This window comes from Pavona decussata, unplaced genomic scaffold (genome assembly GCF_977016875.1).
Source record: "Pavona decussata unplaced genomic scaffold, jaPavDecu1.1 SCAFFOLD_213, whole genome shotgun sequence".
In the NCBI taxonomy this organism is placed as follows: domain Eukaryota; kingdom Metazoa; phylum Cnidaria; class Anthozoa; order Scleractinia; family Agariciidae; genus Pavona; species Pavona decussata.
In genome coordinates this window covers 1,058,772-1,076,724 of record NW_028145618.1, presented here as the reverse complement: position 1 = coordinate 1,076,724, position 17,953 = coordinate 1,058,772, and the positions used below count along the sequence as shown (strand labels likewise).

Sequence of the window (17,953 nt, the reverse complement as noted above, 5' to 3'; positions counted from 1 at the left end):
TTTATCGGGCTTTGAACTACTGGACCTAGGTTCCTGTTCTCTTATTTGGGGGGGACGATACATTTGTATATGATCTTAAATTTTTATTCCTTTGTTCTGAAATTCTTTGAGGCAACAGTGACACATTACAGTGTACTGAGTCTTCTGTACACCGACTATTTTCACAATTAATTCAGTAATTAGAAAGACTGCAATGACGCGTTCTTTACAAGCACGAAGTGCAAGCGCCAGACCCTGGGTTGTCCATTAGGCGCCGTGGCCTAGTGGTTGGGGCGACACACTTGTAATCAAGAGGCCCAGGGTTCAAGTCCCGCTGGGACCACTTGGATTTGTTTCATGGTAGCCCCGTTTTCAAATCCAAAGTCACGCTTTTGTAAATAGCCAACTGGGTTGCCTCCCACCAGATGGGATTTTTAACATATGTTATGAACAGTAGTCTAGAAAATGTCCTAGATTACCTTTCGGCATTGTCGCGTACGCTTTTACGCTTTTTTTTTTTTGGACAACCTTTGTCGAAACAGTTGTATACATACATATACAGTATGTATGTATCGAGCCTGAAGAGTACTAGAACACAAACGTTAATGGCGGGCATGACAGTAATGTAATTGTATGATTAATATATATATTTAGCCAAGCCTAAAAGCGGAGCTCCAATTTTTGTCATAGCATTTATAAAAATTTGCCTAGTGTGTGAACGTAATAACCTTACCTATGGGGCTTTTTTGTGGACAAAATATCGAACATGGATACATCAATGTTTTGTTCAATTACGTTATTGTTATGCGTTATAATACAAGTTGTAAAATGAAATAAATCAATTTCGTCCGGGATACATCGATTTTGGATGTCATACATCGATGTTATGGAGCATACATCGCTTTCCTAAATCACGCAACTAAAAGATGTTCGATAAAACTAAAAGATGAGGAAGCGGAAATAGAAGTGACCGGAAGTCAGCTAAGAGAAGAGGCCCTGGGAACTAACACTTTCAATATGGCGGAAATAGAGGACACACTTTTGAAAAGCACAATGCAAGGTGCACGAATTTGGCTTCCCAACATTGATGGATTTTTTATGTCTTTGGGTAGGCTACTGGAAAGTGCAGAAGGGCAAAGGAACACTGCATCCTACGACTCGGCCGAATTTTTTAGTCGCCGTTAACGAGAAAACGATGAACTTGACGTGTACGTGAGGGAGATTCTTGAAGTGACACCAAGCGCTGGTCAACGCCTGATTGAAGGGAGCTTGAGGCAAAGGGGCTTACGAATTTATTGCCATCGTATTTAGGAATCTATTCGAAGAGTGGATCCGGTTGTTAGCACTTTAAGAGCAGCACAGCAGATAATTCATAGAGTGTAGTGTGCCATGCCCCAATGCGTTATGGTAAAATAAAAGAATTCGTTGAAGCGCTATTTATTCAACACCACCTCCTTTCTAATCTTCTAACGAGTCTCTGTTTAAAGGGGTCACCTTTTGTAACAGGCCTCCCTTCACCATTAGACCCCACCCCCTCTTTTCAAAACAGTCAGGCACTTTGTCATTTCTCTAAAGGATAACACTGGTGTTAAATCTGGGTCGTGCGAGGGCATTGGTAGGGAGGTGAGAATGTTTATATTTATTTATATACATTATTTATACAGAAATTCCAGTTCAGCATAGCTGGTTTACATGGAGATCTGTGTAAAAAATAAGAATAAATAATCAAATATAGAAATGAAAGCAAAAAATCATTCAAAGAGTTCATGAAGGTGAGAAATTAACTAAGGTGATTTAGATGTTTCTTGACTCTCAGAGAGACTGATCATGGCGTAAGTTATGAAGAAGAGTGTTCCAGGATTTGGCGGCATTGTACTTAAAAGATGCTTGAAATTTAGTAGTCTGTAACTTTCATGTAACTTTCATGCACGAGCATATAAAATGCAAATTCAATTCTGATATATCTCATGATTTGAAATACCTCCCCCAATTCTATTTAGACCCCTCACTAATTACCCTCATCCAGTTTCCCAGCCCTCACCTTCCCTATATTATGCTGTCTGTTCCTCGTGGTCAACAATACTGATAGTGGCTTTGCCAGGGAAAAAAACCCCTCTGGCACCCAGGGTAGGTCAACAAATGCCTCTTGCTGTTATTATTATTAATAATATTATTAATAATATTATTACAGGTATTCAATTACAATAAGTTCAAATTTGACACCTGTAATTGGACACCCACATGATTATGCGCCGATTATGTGGCAAATAGGCGCCCGGAGAACCAATATATCACGATCAAGAATTTTGTTATAGAATGATATGTAGCGATATGTGATCTGATATGTGATCTGTAGCCTTGGTCTGCCAACTAAACCGTTTCTCGCCACAGCTGAAAGACAATCATTTTGGGACGATGGTGCAGTAAACATAGAACGTTCCGAGTCCTCGACAATTCTTTCAAAGTCCCTTGAAAGTTCATTCATAATAAAAACAAGTTCGTTTAGATCTGAGATCACCCCAACTTCATTTGGGAAGGCTTCTTCTATTCTTAGAGTCAAAGTGACAAGAGTTCTTTCGTTTTCTCGTAAACGCGACTAAAAAATTCAGCCGAGTCGTAGGATGCAGTGTTCCTTTGCCCTTCTGCACTTTCCAGTAGCCTACCCAAAGACATAAAAAATCCATCAATGTTGGGAAGCCAAATTCGTGCACCTTGCATTGTGCTTTTCAAAAGTGTGTTCGCTAATCTTCCTCTATTTCCGCCATATTGAAAGTGTTAGTTCCCAGGGCCTCTTCTCTTAGCTGACTTCCGGTCACTTCTATTTCCGCTTCCTCATCTTTTAGTTTTATCGAACATCTTTTAGTTGCGTGATTTAGGAAAGCGATGTATGCTCCATAACATCGATGTATGACATCCAAAATCGATGTATCCCGGACGAAATTGATTTATTTCATTTTACAACTTGTATTATAACGCATAACAATAACGTAATTGAACAAAACATTGATGTATCCATGTTCGATATTTTGTCCGCAAAAAAGCCCCATACTTACCAGTTCCTCATCCTTTCTGCAGTTATATTTTTAGTGCATATGCAGCAAACTGCCCGGCCAAACAATAACAATGCAATGCAGAGGGCAAATTTTTTTTGAATGCTGATTTGTTACAATGGAGGCTGGGTGAACACGCCAGTTCCACATTCCGCTGGTTTCTTAATTTTGTGTCCATAAACAACGACTTCTTTCAAGTTCTTTGGAGTTCGACTGTTTAAGCCGGGTTGTTTGTACCACAAATACATGGAAATCAAGTGCTGCAGCTAGAAAGGAAATTTCTAAACGTTAGTTTTCGTGTTTCTTACTGTACAGGAATCAGCAAAAGCCGGATTATCTGTGTCAAAGCTAAAAACTTGGATAGGATTGACATTTGTTCAGTTGAGAAACTGAAATCAGTCATGGCGACCATGCGACTGCTTTCAACTCGCTACTTCTTCTTACAATTAGCAGTTATCCTGCGAAATTGCGCGGAACAAGTATCGCCTGATACTTAGCCGACGAGGCCGTAGGCCGAGTTGGCTAAAATCAGGCGATATTCCGCAAGATTGAGCAGGATAATTGTTTTATTATTCAACACATTGATGACGAAGCACAGATTTATAGCAGAAAAGCTGAACTTTATTTGTCAAAAAAAAAAAAAAAAGAAACTTGTGACATTTTCCCTCGCGCGGACCGGCATGAATGAAAGTGGCAGCTTTGTTCAAGTTTGAATGAAATCGAGAGGGTTTTGCATCAAGCTCAGTAAAAATTGAGTACTCGTCTTGTGCGCCAATCGCATCGGCAAGATTTTCTACGAATTTCTAGCACCAAAAGCTAAAGCCAAGCAGTATTTTGAAGCTGCGAAGGATTTGTTGTGTCAGCTGGGCCGAGCTGAAAGACTGGAAATGCTTTTCAACGATTTCTCGGGTGAGTGTTTCTTGGTTTACTACGCAAGCAATTTCACGATCTTTCCTCAGTGTTTTGACAAACGCATCTAGTGCCTTGTTGCTTGCAAGAACTCTGGATCTTTTATGAAACTAAACGGTTTTTCAAGCGGCTCTAGATCTGATGTTTCTGAAAACAATTACTTTGTACGAGTTCCGTCTATCTTTTTGTCTGCCAGATAGCTAAAATTTCTCGAGGCACTTCAGTGCGAGCTCGGATTTTCTCAGGTGGTTTTCCCCATCTCTTCAAGACGAGTCGAGATCTCTGTTTAACGGTTGCGAGAACCAATCTCAGTAAAGAAATACATGTACTGGAAGAAACAATTTTCGTTTACAAATGATTTGTAAACGGCCGTCGAATTACACGTCATGATAATATTTTTTATGTGTAAGAGCAAGTTACCGACCCGGGGGAAAATGTTTGGAAATTCAAAACTGTGTCAATTCTGCTCCTATAGTAATAATTCTAGTCTCGTCAACCAAATGGAAAATACGGGAAAATAGTCTTTGGTGTATGGTAGAATTATTTCAGAGCTTTTAAACTTGTGTCTGTTTACAAACTCATGAGAGCCGTGTGGTGTGAATGACAAAAACACGGCCACGAAACAATATCGTACAAAAATTAATTTCTAAACGAATATCGATGGTATCGAGAATTTAATAAACGATAAAAGCATCTGCATAAAGCTTTAAACACATAACATGAATAAAATTATCGATTGTTGCCTGGAAGAAAGCATTTTCGTTTACAGATGATCTGTAAACGGCCATCAGAATCACGTAAACATGACATTTTCTGCGAGAGCAAGTTAGCTCCCGGGGAAAAGTGTTTGGAAATCCAAAACTGTGTCAATTCTGGTCCTATAGTAATAATTCTAGTCTCTAAATAAACGTTAGCAAATGGAGAATACGGGAAAATAGTCTTTGGTGTTTGGTAGAATTATTTCAGAGCTTTTAAACTTATGTGTGTTTAGAAACACATGAATGCCGAAAGGTGCGAATAAAAAAAACACGGCCACGAAACAAAATGTTCAAAAATTAATTTCTACACGAATATCGATGGTATCGAGAATTTAATAAACGATTAAAATATCTGTGTAAAGCTTGAAACACGTCACATAAAGGAAAGTTATCGATTTTTTTCCGGGAAGAAACCTTTTTGGTTTACAAATGATCTGTTGAAACAGCCGTCGTAATCACGTAAACATGGTATTTTTTGCGAGAGCAAGTAAGCTCCCGGCGAAAAATTATTGGATATTAAAAACTTTGTCAATTCTGCTCTTAATTAGTAATAATTCTAGTCTCTAAGTTTAAGAAAAGGAGAATACCGAAACGTACTCTTTGGTGTTTGGTAGAATTATTTCAGAGCTTTGAAACTTGTGAACGAAAAAACACACGGCCACGAAACAAATTTTTCAAAATTAACTTCTCGAATATTGCTGGTATCGAAAGCGATTAGAGTGTCTATGTAAAGCTATTTTAGAGTTCTAAAAGTTACCATAACTAATCACGAACGGGTGATATAGGCAAATGTGAGGCTTCTTTAAACTTAAGCTTACTTTTCTTTTCCGGTCGGCCTGCTCTAACTTGCTATCCGTCGCTCTCTTCCACGTTCAACTCTGCTTGATCGTCTCCGCTTTTTTGTTTTCTTTTTCTCTCTCTTTCTCTTCTTTCCACGTTTGTCAACATATCCAACAAATACGTATAAATTGTCTTTGTGTTTTTTGTTCTTTAGCATTTCTGTTGTAAACGCATCTTGCCAAACTATCTCGCCATGCAACTTCCCGCCAAACAAACACGGGCGCATTAGCATTGTGGGATTGCGTACGGACGGACGGACGTACGGTGTACGGACGGACAAAAGTGACGTCATAATCAAACCAAAATTTCTCGCATTCACGGGTTACCAAATTCTCTTAGCCTGATGGGGCTCCGCTGCGCGCGCCTGCGGCGCGCGCGAGAGCTCCGCTACAAGATGACTGACTTTGGCCATAATTCATCCTTGTCTATTAACCAAGAAGCTCCCATTGCATTAGTTGCGTCGTTGTACGAAACATCTCCATCTTCAGGCTTTTCCATTGACCATTCACTCGTTGTTGAAAGTTTCAACAATGTTTTCAGCAATAAAGAACCCAGAGCCATTTGTAATAACCATAACTTCACAATTAGCAGTAGTGTGGTAACCGTGAATCCCAGCTTTGGAAATTGAGATACTCTACTGTTCCATGGCTGAAAGGGGAAGTATCGTGGGGGTTTTGGTATCTTTTGCTAAAAATTATGAAATAAGACCTTCAATCAGCTGCCAATTAATTCTAGAATGACGAGAGGAAAGAAATCAACTCAATTCTCGAAAGGAACAACTCGTGATCTGTTCTAGCGCATTTAAGAAACAAAAATGCGAGAACTTGAAAAACATTAGCCCGATATTTTTTTAAGTTTCAACCCATACCGACCTACACTGTCTCTGGCCAGAGGCGCTAATTGACAGTTTTATTGCACTGGGGTAATAATTTTATAACAAACTTGACATTTATTTTTTTTGTTTCTGCTGACAGACAAACATTTTTGGGTTTTGAAATGACAGCAAATTTGCGTGATACTTCCCCGTGATGCTTGTCTGTTTGTTACGGCTAACGGACAGCTTGTCCCACTTAAGCTTCGACAGAGAGAGGTTGGAGCTCGTATCACAGGGTGAAATAGTAGCAACTCTGGCTGTACGATTTTGTAATGTTTGTAGCTTTTCACTCAGATAGCTACTCAGACAGTCCCAAACCGGACTGCAGTAATCAAAATGTGGTAACATTAAAGCTTTATAAACTCGAATCGCAGTAGTCATCGAAATAAAGGGTCACATGCGTTTTAATGCGCCTATGGCCGGGGAGACTTTCCTGCAAATCTCATCGACATGTTTTGTCCAAGATAGTTGAGCATCGATGGTGAGACCCAAAGATTTAATATGATCAACTCTCTCTTGAAAAATAGAGATGTAGTCTGTTCATTCCATAGGGTTCAACAGTCTTGGAAATTAAAAATGCTTCTCTAGCTTTTCCGGTCTTTTCCGAATACTGTCTCTGTTGGAGTTGACGAGTTCTAGGTGAACGAGTTCTATGTTGTTGATTGAATTGCTCGGAAAGGTAAAATGATCAGAAACGGCGATAGATTGACAAATGTGCCGTCGATTGCGCATCTGTGTTCACTAAATCTGTCGCTAAGATATCGTTTAGTCTCTCCTATGTATTCTACCTTGCATTTGGAGCACTGTAGAGTGAAATGATGTCGTACAAATCTTTGTTCGGTTGAAGAGACTTTGAAAAGGTGAAAGCCGTGGTTCCCTCCGTAATACGTTTCCACCAATTTCTGTTACAACGGAAAGCTCCCGGTGTCTTGGGGGGTGGTTTGCGGTGTTTGGCCCTGACTAGTATGTCAAGTAGGTTGTTAAATCCTCAATCGGCGATATGATATGAGAGGAGGAGAAGGGAATGCTGCTTTGCTTTGTTGTTGTAATCAATCAACATTGCTGATGCTGATCTACACAAAGATCCGGCTACACTTTGCTACTGTTTGTACAAGTGGTCCTTGCATTGTTCAAGAGTAAATTCATAAATGGTAATTGTTCTGTCTCCGATTTTTAGATGTTGCATTCGATTGATCATATCCGGAATGTGAATAAGCGGAATAGCTGTTAGTTTCTCTCTCTAAATCATTTGGGAAACATTTCTTTAAATTTTCGCTGACACATGATAATTAAAGACTGCGACTCCATTAACTCAAAAAACCTCTTATGAGGGACTTCTTTTGATCACTAGATGTATTCCTATTTCGGAATGCAGTCGTCTCAGAGTGCGTTCGATTAACCGTTTGAATATTTGGAGAGTTCGTTCCAGTAAAGTCAAACAGAAGGATAAACAACACTGCTTCTTTCATCCCCGAATCATCTTCAATAAACTGGATAAACAAGAAAAATAAGATGGGGTCTTAGTTTCCGTAATTACGAAAGCTTATTGCGAAAACTTAGAACCCACCGGAAAAGTGATGTATCAAGAAAAAAAAGGTCTTAGCTTTCGTGACAACCGAGATTTGCTGGCCATTTTCACGCCATCCTTGCTCCCAGTGCCTCTGGTGAGAAAGGGATGGGGGAACCTGGACTCAAGGCTTCCACAAAAAAGCTTTACATGTATTGTTTAAATGGTTTTTGCATTGTAATATTTTATTCAAAATACCAAAGGCTAATACCTTCATTAAAATTAATGCTGACCTGGTAATGACCCCTTTGAAAGTCGCCATCACCCCCGCATATTAAATTATGCGACCTTTCTACGAGCGCAAATTTGTTGAGGCCATCTTAAGCCAGCGACACACCTGGCGATTTTATACGCGGATCGCGGCGAATTTTATCGCCAGCGAAAATCACCGGCAACCGATTTTCGCCATCCCGTTCCGTATAATCTTCCGTGGCTTAAAACACCAGAGAGCGATATGTATTTTTTTGTTATCCAGTTTTGGAGGTTTAATGTTGATTACGTTATTATGGACCTTGCAGATTGGCGGTGTTGGCTTTCCATCTAGGATCTCGCTGAAGACCAGGTGAACTTTGATTCAAGTTTAATTACTAATCGGTAAAAATTCTTCTAAAAGACTTTTTGCTGTTAGTTTTGACTTAAACTTTTCTTTGCCTTTAGTTTAAAATTAGACTTTAAAACAACTTTTGGAAAGCGAGATGAAAACCTCGATTAACACGTAATCACAGATCAGCGTTAATCGGCTTTCGATCAAAACTATGCGAAAAAAGCAGAACTTAGCAAGTGATTTTGGTATCCAAAAAGAAAATTGGGGGTAACCATGCATTTTTCAGAGATAATAAAGCTTCAATTTGGAAAAAGCGCCATACATTGCTTTGTATTTTGCTGCTTTTTAAAATAATTGTTGCTTAGTTATCTCTAAAAAATGCATGGTTACCCCCACTTTCCCCGTTAAAGCCATTGGGTCTCATCGTTCACGGTTTACGCTTTTTACGTGTCAACGTTTTTGCCACTGTACCAAGGTCTGACCTTAAGGTTTGCTGTAAATGCAGACTTTTTATTTTTGAACAAGTTGAAATATTTGAATTCAAAATTGACGATAAATAAGTGTAATTTTTGGTGTTGTTATTTGGCCGAAAATTAACCACCTCTTCAGCAACTTCCTCTTTCTATCCCAAAATATCCCCAAATTCACAAGTTGGTTGTTTAAAGCAAGCCACCCACGCTTCACCTCCTCCCACTCCCACCCCAACCTCCACATCCAAGAAGTGTCAGGACACATTTTCTAATATACATATTTAGCCAAGCCTAAAAGCGGAGCCCCAATTTTTTTGATAGCATTTTCAGAAATCTGCTTATCGTATGGACGTAGTTCCTCATCCTTTTTAAAGTTATATATATTTTTAGTGCGTATGCAGCAAACTCCCCATCAACAATATAATACCAGGAGCCCATAATCATCGGCTCCTGATTTGTTGTAACAGAGGGCATTTTTTCTTAATTTTCCTTTCACCGAACAAGGGTTGGTGATTGGTTGATCTTTGCGCTTGTTCCCCAATCTCGTCCTCAGAGCCCACGTGCGTTTTTGAATGGGAATGAGATTCCTAGGAAAATCCTTAAATAATCCTTAAATAACAAGTGCTGGAACCAGGTTTGTGAGCCCGCGAGAATGGGCACCCCCACCAAACCCACGTTTTCGCGAAAAGCACTGGGCTCTGAAATCTGGTTCCAGTCCTTGTTATCTATAGCTAGTCTCCTTCGCAGCCGTTATTAGGGTCGTCACGCAACGCTCCTCCCCACGGAGCGTAGCGTGACGACACTAATAAGGGCTGCGAAGGAGACTATGTTATCTAAGGTCTTCCGATTCTTGATACTAGACTCCTATTACTCTGATTCTTCATTTAAAAAATGGCAGCAATCTCGTTCTCAGATCCCGCATTACCCTTATCCAGCGGAACGGGCGCTGGAAACGTAGGTACTTCATGTATCCCCTATTATAGTGTATTTAGATTTTAAATATGTCTACCATATATACCCTTGTATACCCTAGTAAACCTTAGCATACCCTTGTAAACCCCAGTATACCCTTGTATACCCTTGTATACCCTTGTATACCCCTGTATACCACTGTATACCCTTTTATACCTCTGTATACCCTTGTATACCTCTGTATACTCTTGTAAACCCTGGTATACCCTTGTATACCTCTGTATACCCTTGTATACCTTTGTATACCTCTGTATACCCTGGTATACCCTTGTATACCCTGGTATACCCTTGTATACCTCTGTATACCCTTGTATACCCTGGTATATCATTGTATACCTCTGTATACCCTTTTATACCCTTGTATACCCCATTATACCTCTGTATACCCTTGTATGCCCTTGTTTACCCTGGTATACCCTTGTATACCTCTGTATACCCTTGTATACCCTGGTATATCATTGTATACCTCTGTATACCCTTTTATACCCTTGTATACCCCATTATACCTCTGTATACCCTTGTATACCCTTGTATACCCTGGTATACCCTTGTATACCTCTGTATACCCTTGTATGCCCTTGTATACCCTGGTATACCCTTGTATACCTCTGTATACCCTTGTATACCCTTGTATACCCTGGTATACTCTTGTATACCCTTGTATACCTCTGTATACCCTTGTACACCCTGGTATACCCTTGTATACCCTCGTATACCCTGGTATACCCTTGTATACCCTCGTATACCCTGGTATACCCTTGTATACCCTCGTATACCCTGGTATACCCTTGTGTACCACTGTATACCCTGGTATACCTCTGTATACCCTTGTATACCCTTGTATACCCTCGTATACCCTGGTATACCCTTGTGTACCACTGTATACCCTGGTATACCTCTGTATACCCTTGTATACCCTTGTATACCCTGGTATACTCTTGTATACCTTGTATACGCTGGTATACCCTGGTATACCTGGCAGTCATCCACCATAATCATGTGTAGTTCTTGACCTTTCGCATCTGGACATATTTTTAAGTCTTTTAATAGGTCTTCAACTTCTTTAAAAGCTGTGCTTCGTGTCAGCCTCCATGCCGCAACTTGACGATGTTCATTTAATGCAATAAACAAGTTCTCAAATTGATTTATAAAAGCATTGTCAGAACTCCTCATCACTCCAACGTGCTTACTCACTTTAATTGTGTGGTCACATGTTAAAATTGAACATGGTCTAGATTCCATTTGTTTTTGATAAGCGTGTTCCATACCATTAAAATATGATAGAAACATGTGCATCAGCTGCTCATTGCTTGGATATGAATATAGAATACGATCATAAAAAGTGTTCGGATCAATACTGTCTTTGTGGTTTCTGATAAATGCTTGAAAATTCATAGACCCAATGTTTTCTGAAAGTTCTAAAAAGTTCTGTCCACGTCCAATGTGGGTCACGACATAGTCACGCAGATCTTTGGTACAAGCGGGTCGGTAGAAAAGCTTAATCGGAAACTTCTCCTTGATTGTCCTTGGAACGACGTTCAAGATATCTGTAGATGTAGAGTAATATTCGTGACCGGGCGTTGTGTGGTTTGAAAGATTCTGATTACATCTGTAGATCGACTGAATTAGAATTATGTTTCCTTGTAGATCGTACACTAATCTTGGATTGCGTGGACTTTGATGAGTCAATTTGGTGGTCCAAGAATGAAACTCCAGCGGACATTTGTGAATGGCGCAAAGCAACGGGCACCACAGAAATATCTTTGAGATGCAAACATCACCTTTGTCTGGAGTAAATGGAGAACTGTAGATCCAGTGTGTGGGATTCAATTTGAATTCATTGATGACTTTTATCAAAATCTCTTCTTCTTCTCTCCCGAGAATAATCCCGTCAGTTTCCACAAATGAGGAAGCAAGAAGCAAAGTGATGACAATTGATAAAACCTTTGAAGATTTTTGGAAAATAAAAATTACTAGTCAAAACCTGTTACCTCCTTTCTTGACGTTCAGACAAGCAAATGAATCTGCTCTAGGTTGCGTCCTTGAGACTTACATAGAAATGCGTTTCCAATGACCTCCTTTAAAACGCGACGCCAATGCATTTGCGCGAAATTGTTAAGTTACGGTTTCTATAATACTTTAGGGGTGCCTTTCGGAAAACACGGCCTGTCTTGGAAACTAATCTAATTCATTTGGTAGGCAACAGACAATGATTGCTTGACCAGATTAATTTCTCTTGCGTCACTGCAGACATCATAAACAAACTCGGCTGGTCTATATCTTTTAGGAGATGATACAATAACAAAGTGTGCGAGGCTTTTTGAACATTTTCCAAAATTTTGGTCTATAGAATTTTTTGAATGCGTATAACGGGCTTGGGGTTGGATGCCACGAGAAAAATAATTTGAACATGAACATGTGGTGCGGTCAGATGAGTAAAAAGAGATATTAAAAAAATTCTACTAAAATCCTAAAAATCTATCTTAAAATTAATTTGTTAAAGTAAAGGGGATACAAAGATTTGCAGTTCATTCGCACCTTAACGATTTCTACGTGGTTAAAAGGAACTCCCTAAGAAGGATACGTAGTGACGAACTAGTTAATGTTACATCGTGGCAAGATATGAGTTTGCTAGTGCAAATTCATCGGAAAAACACTGACTATTACTTCGAATGTTGATGTAAACTATGCAATTCGATATTCCACATGAAAGCTAATGAAGCTCAGCGCGTAAAAATTACCGAAAGACTGCTAGATTAATGCATTTCTACGCCTTAAGCTAATTATGAACTACTCTCGAAAACCATTTTCTATTCATTTTCTAAATTTCCTTCTAACAATTGCTAAAATAATCATTCGTCTAATCATAGTGCGAAAATTTGAATTAAAAAAAAAATACCACGGGATTTCTTCAAACAAGCGTGTTATAGTAACTGGTTAGATCATGCTGCCTGGTAATTAATCAAATAATCTGAGACTCCTGCACATAACTCATGAAGGATGTACTTATGCTCATGTTGAACCACAATAGAATTAGATAAATTCTACAAGCTTCAGGAGCCCCTCACTTTACCCTTTTTTAGAGTAATTTTTATGGGAATTTCTGTAAAAAAGCGGGGAGGTGGTCTAACTCCCCCCGGAAAATTCCAAATATCAAACTACTTTGGCTTATGAAGTTATTAGGTGGGCCCTTCAATCTGGCCAAGTTTCATTGAAATCGGTGAGATGGCATGTATCACCACTACCTGGTCCTCTCATGGACACGCTATTAAACGTGGCCGAAGTCATTTAGGCTATTATGTTTAGGGCAAAAGGTACAGCAAAGGTGATACTTTTGTGAAAACCTATATCTTATGTTTTTGTACTTCCGAAAACATTACGAGATCATAAGAAAAGAAAAAGAAGAAGGCACTAAGTTATTGACGGAGATTGCCGTTTTGATCATTTTTTTTGTGGCTCATGGTACTTTGCAAAACGAAACGAAACGAAACGAATTGGTACTTTGCGAAACGGTACTTTGCGAAATGGTACTTTGCGAAATGATACTTTGCGAAACGGTACTTTGCGAAATGGTATATTTCTGTAGCCTCTATCAATTCAATAGTTATAAGAATGATTGAGTGACAGTGCTGACTGTTGCTTATAAACACAGCTATTGTAGGCCCAGACATCCAGTGGCCAATCTCTGTTGTACACAACATGCTAGAGCAATAGCCCTACATCAGGCCAACTAATTAAAATCTTTACTGCTGAAGAAACATTTTATATGCTCAGCGAGTGCCCATTCAATTTGGCTCCTGCCATCCCATCAACATTTATCAAAAGGTAAAAAATTTAATACACAACTGGATCTATTCCTTGATGGGAAAAGTGCACAGTCAGAAACTTTCACACAAGAATGGATCATTTACAAGTTTATGAATTGCCTCAACAAGAACTTCCATTAACAAAGTGATTCATGAGCCATACTGTGTTTTCATCACATCTGTCATGATCTATGATGATAAATAAAAAGCTTACATCAATTTATTTAATTGCTACAGCTAAAACACAAGATCTAAACCTACCAGTAAAGGTTACACGCTCTGTGCATGGCTTTTGTGCCCAGGCAGTGGCAAATCTTAAAACACTCCTGAGTTAGGGTTCATTATTTATGCAGATGGGGGCCTTTGACGATTTTTAATTTCCCTAAGTTCACGTTTTGGATAATGCTATTGTTTGATGAGGTCAGGTTTCGAGATGCCGAATTGTCCAGACTACTCTGAACTTAGCAGTTTAAATGCGTGTCAACACTGCAAGAAATCAATTTATTGCAAAACAGCCGCAAACCAGCAAAGTTTTGTCTACAAAATCACATGAATATACATGTACTTGCCTCTTCTGAGAAAAACCAGTCCTTTTATTCCATTGCTGACTTTTTCGTTCGTTTTACAGCGTTAAGTGAGCGAAACGTTTCACTTCAAGAGGAAAAATCCAACGTCTCGTTGCGCCGGATCGGAGTAAAATGATCGGCGACGCTAAAAGCCGGAACGCACTCCAAATCCTAGAACATGGAACGCGGAAATCAACCCAAATAAACTATAACCTTGAACCTAACCCTCACCCGTTCCGTGTTCTAGGATTTGGGGTGATTTTCTGCCTTTCCACCGTTCCGCTTTCTAGGGTCTTCCCTTCAAGACTCACGGCGCCTGCTGTTTATGATCAATGCCCCCTTCATGTAAATTACCGCCGCGAGTCGTCTTACTCTTTCTCCCGATGTTGGAAGGTAAAATTTGGAGGAGAATAGAAAATAAAACTCCAAGGGAAATAATGAACATGGACCGAAAAAAATGAGCTCAAAAGACCGCTATGAAGTTAGCAATATTAAGCTTAAGTTTAAATTAAACGGCGTGTCAACACTGCAAGAAAACAAGATCTAGCAATCCAGCAAAGTTTTGTCAACAAAATCACATGAATATACTCACCTCTTCTCAGAATAACTAGTCCTTTTTTTTCCATTTCCAATCTTTTTTAGTTCCTTTTACAACGTTAAGTGAGCGAAACGTTTCACTTCAAGAGGAAAAATCCAACGTTTCGTCGCGCCGGATCGGACTAAAATGATTTCACTTCAAGATTCTGATGATGTGCCGGCCAATTTGTTTCTCTCGCCGCTAGTCGCAGGGTTGTCGCTAAGCGCTGGCTGCCGGCGAAATTCGCCGGCTGGGAAAGAGGTCATCGCCGGCTGAATTTCTGGTGGCAAATACTCGGTTAAAAGGGCAGTGAAGAGTTCTTTAGTTACCCACTAGCAATTGTTCGATTTAGAATAATATATTTTAAGTGAAAAGGTTGAATAAACTCCTGACTACCTTGAGGATCGATGCCATAAAGTAATTGAAATAAAGTCTTGTTGTGAGAACTTGTTTACCGTGTCCTCTTTCCGTTTTCTGCGTCCGCCATCTTGTCACCACGAAGCTTGGTAGCCCCTGCATTCAAGGCGTTGCGAAAGATTGGGAACGAGTTTGTTACCAGGTATTTGTGTCAGATCGGAGAAAGAAAAAGTCTTTCTTTGTAGCATGACAGAGAAAAAAAACATGAAGGAACTTCTTCGTAATGTTTTAATACAGCTTTTAATTGGTTAAATTTTATTGCTTATAACATGTTTATGCTCATGAATAGCAAGAAGAACTGGGCAAACGGAGGAACAAACCAGAAACCAAAAACCAGAAACGTAAACGGTCCGCCGAGTGCTCGCCGGCGAAAATGAACGAACGAGAAACCAAGTGAACGAACCCGCGAAACTGGATGAACAGCTGAACGACCGAGTGGACAGCTCTTTTGTTTGCAGTTCTAAGCTTTATAAGAATCGATTTTGTGATATTCTAGTGCAAACTTAAAAGCACTTATCTTTTCGGAACGAATGGAAAGCGATGTAGCTCTCGTTCTCATTACTTTAATGATAAGTAAATATATAAAATCTTACGCACGTATTTTCATTTTTAATGTTAGAGTATACGCGGCATTCATGAAAAACGGGTTTTAGTTAGATTAGATTAGTTGTAGTTAGGTTTTGAATTTTGTTTAGGAGAGTTAGGTTATTTCTAATTTTTATACTCCTGATGGATTTTACCGTGTTTAAATAAAGAACTATTCTTCTAGTGAGCTCACCAAAAAGAGAATTAAGAAAACAGCATAGATTGACGAACTGAAGTAAAACAAAGCACTGTCTGCTCAGAAGGTCTGTCATTCTCCTTAGGGGCACAGTGAACAGACCTGGTAGAGAGTTCAAGGAACGCCAAACAACGAAAACCACACGAAGGAAATATGGAAACGCCAAAGCGAGGGAGAAAATTTTGAATAAATTTAGGGTGAATCTCTGTACCACACGTTTCAAACTGCAGCACCACAGCTGACCTTCTCTTTAATGGTTGTTTCTTTTTGCATAAAAGAGACCCCAGATTTCACCAGAGTGCACCAAATCGAATTAACATTTTCAAAATTTCCTGGGGAGGCCCCCCATACCCCCCTAATGGGAGGGGGTGACCCCCTCCCATACCTAGCCCTCCGTCGGCTATGCCGATGGCAGAAGGCACTTCGCACCTTGTTTAGCCGGCTCAATTTCTCAGCACACCGGCAGACAAATTTCTTAGCTACAACCCTGTAGTCGTATTGCTCTTTCTCCCTCTGTTGGTCGCAAAAGTTGACTTTGTATTCTGTCAAAATTATCATTATTTTTTTTTGAAAAACGCAGCTGGTGATGCAACTTCCCGCCGTAAAAAAGCGTGCTGCAGCACAGAGTTTAAGTGTCTCATTTCAAGGTGGCATACATGGAGTAGCGAACGTACGGCTAGATTTGGAGAAGCGAGAAAAAATAGTTATTGCGACCTCCGGTGGGAAGACCATTGCGCATGCTTGTTCCGGGAAAACCCGGGTTTCAGCCAATCTCGTTCCCAGAGGCTGCGTTCCTTTTGGTCAGCACCAAGGAAGCAAGACCTCTGGGCTAATCAATGTCAAAATCCAGTAAATCGAAATCTGATTGGATATTACATTTTACCGGAAGTGTCCTTGAATCGGAGGTTTCAAAACAAGAAATGAAATAGACTGCCAGCCGGTCAAGGATATCGGAGCAAAAGCCGCCATAGAATCGAAATGCAACTAAATTTAATACGCTTTTTTTTTGCAGTGAGTAAACACGAAAAAGATAACAAGTCAAATCACATGACTTAACGGAAAAGGCGCGAAAACCTTTGCGATATGTTGCAGCGTTTGACAAAGCTGAATGACAGGAGTATGACACTTGCAACGGTCGAGGTTAATGTATCAGTCAATTCCAAGCGCGATCATCCCCCCCCCGGGCAACCCCCGGGCATTTGACCCCTGTTCGGCTCCACATAGTGGGGCATTTGACGCGAATAGAAACCCGACCCATCGGGCATTTGACCCGTCGAAAAAATGCTGGTCAGCGGTCGCATAAATTGTCGGAATGCTTTATTCACAGCCAGAATTTACGCGTATATTTTGCGTCAAACAGTTTTTAGTGTAGTAAGCCATAGAGAAGCGTTCCAACAAATATATCTGAGATTGTTTTTGGCATGGCGGGGTTACATATTGCCCTTCGCTTCTCATTTTCAGTGGTATGTCCAAGTTCCCTCAAGCTTCGTTCTCCCTTTGCTCGGCGTTCGAAGCTCGACTTGTTGGCATGTCTAGGTTTCATAACATAGTGTTTTTTATCATTGTTCTTGTTATCACACGTATTAGCAAACTTCATGTACATTTAATATAAAAGAAAAGCGAGTATCGGATCATATGTGATGTTATGCATTATCTTTAATAATAAATTGTTTTAAATTTATTAATGTATGAATTTCGTTGATTTTTATATAAACAGAGCTAGCGAATACAAAAAAAAAAAACCAACACGATGACTTTTCAGCCCCAACCAGTGGGGCATTTGACCTAGAAATCGGCCCATATAGAGGGTAATTTGATCAGGCATTTTTAAAAAAGTCAAATG

The 17,953-nt window shown here is 39.8% G+C and overlaps 1 protein-coding gene across 1 annotated transcript; it reads right to left on the bottom strand.

The window, feature by feature from the left end:
* Positions 1 to 7,717: 7,717 nt before the first annotated feature.
* LOC146460475 (uncharacterized) lies at positions 7,718 to 13,251 on the bottom strand. The gene is made up of 3 exons (XM_085088195.1): positions 13,209 to 13,251; positions 10,939 to 11,936; positions 7,718 to 7,900 (listed from the first exon to the last, which is right to left on the bottom strand). The coding sequence occupies exons 1-3, from the start codon at positions 13,249 to 13,251 to the stop codon at positions 7,718 to 7,720; spliced, it is 1,224 nt and encodes a 407-aa protein (XP_084944321.1).
* Between the last annotated feature and the right edge of the window lie 4,702 nt (positions 13,252 to 17,953).

What these genes read in the sequence shown, in the direction of transcription:
- LOC146460475 (XM_085088195.1), bottom strand. Translation starts at nt 13,251, where the DNA reads ATGACTTCGGCCACGTTTAATAGCGTGTCCATGAGAGGACCAG. An exon ending in CGTGTCCATGAGAGGACCAG is followed by an intron (nt 11,937 to 13,208) that starts GTAGTGGTGATA and finishes GGTTTTGACTAG; the next exon opens with TAATTTTTATTTTCCAAAAA. An exon ending in TTATGGTGGATGACTGCCAG is followed by an intron (nt 7,901 to 10,938) that starts GTATACCAGGGT and finishes TTGTTTATCCAG; the next exon opens with TTTATTGAAGATGATTCGGG.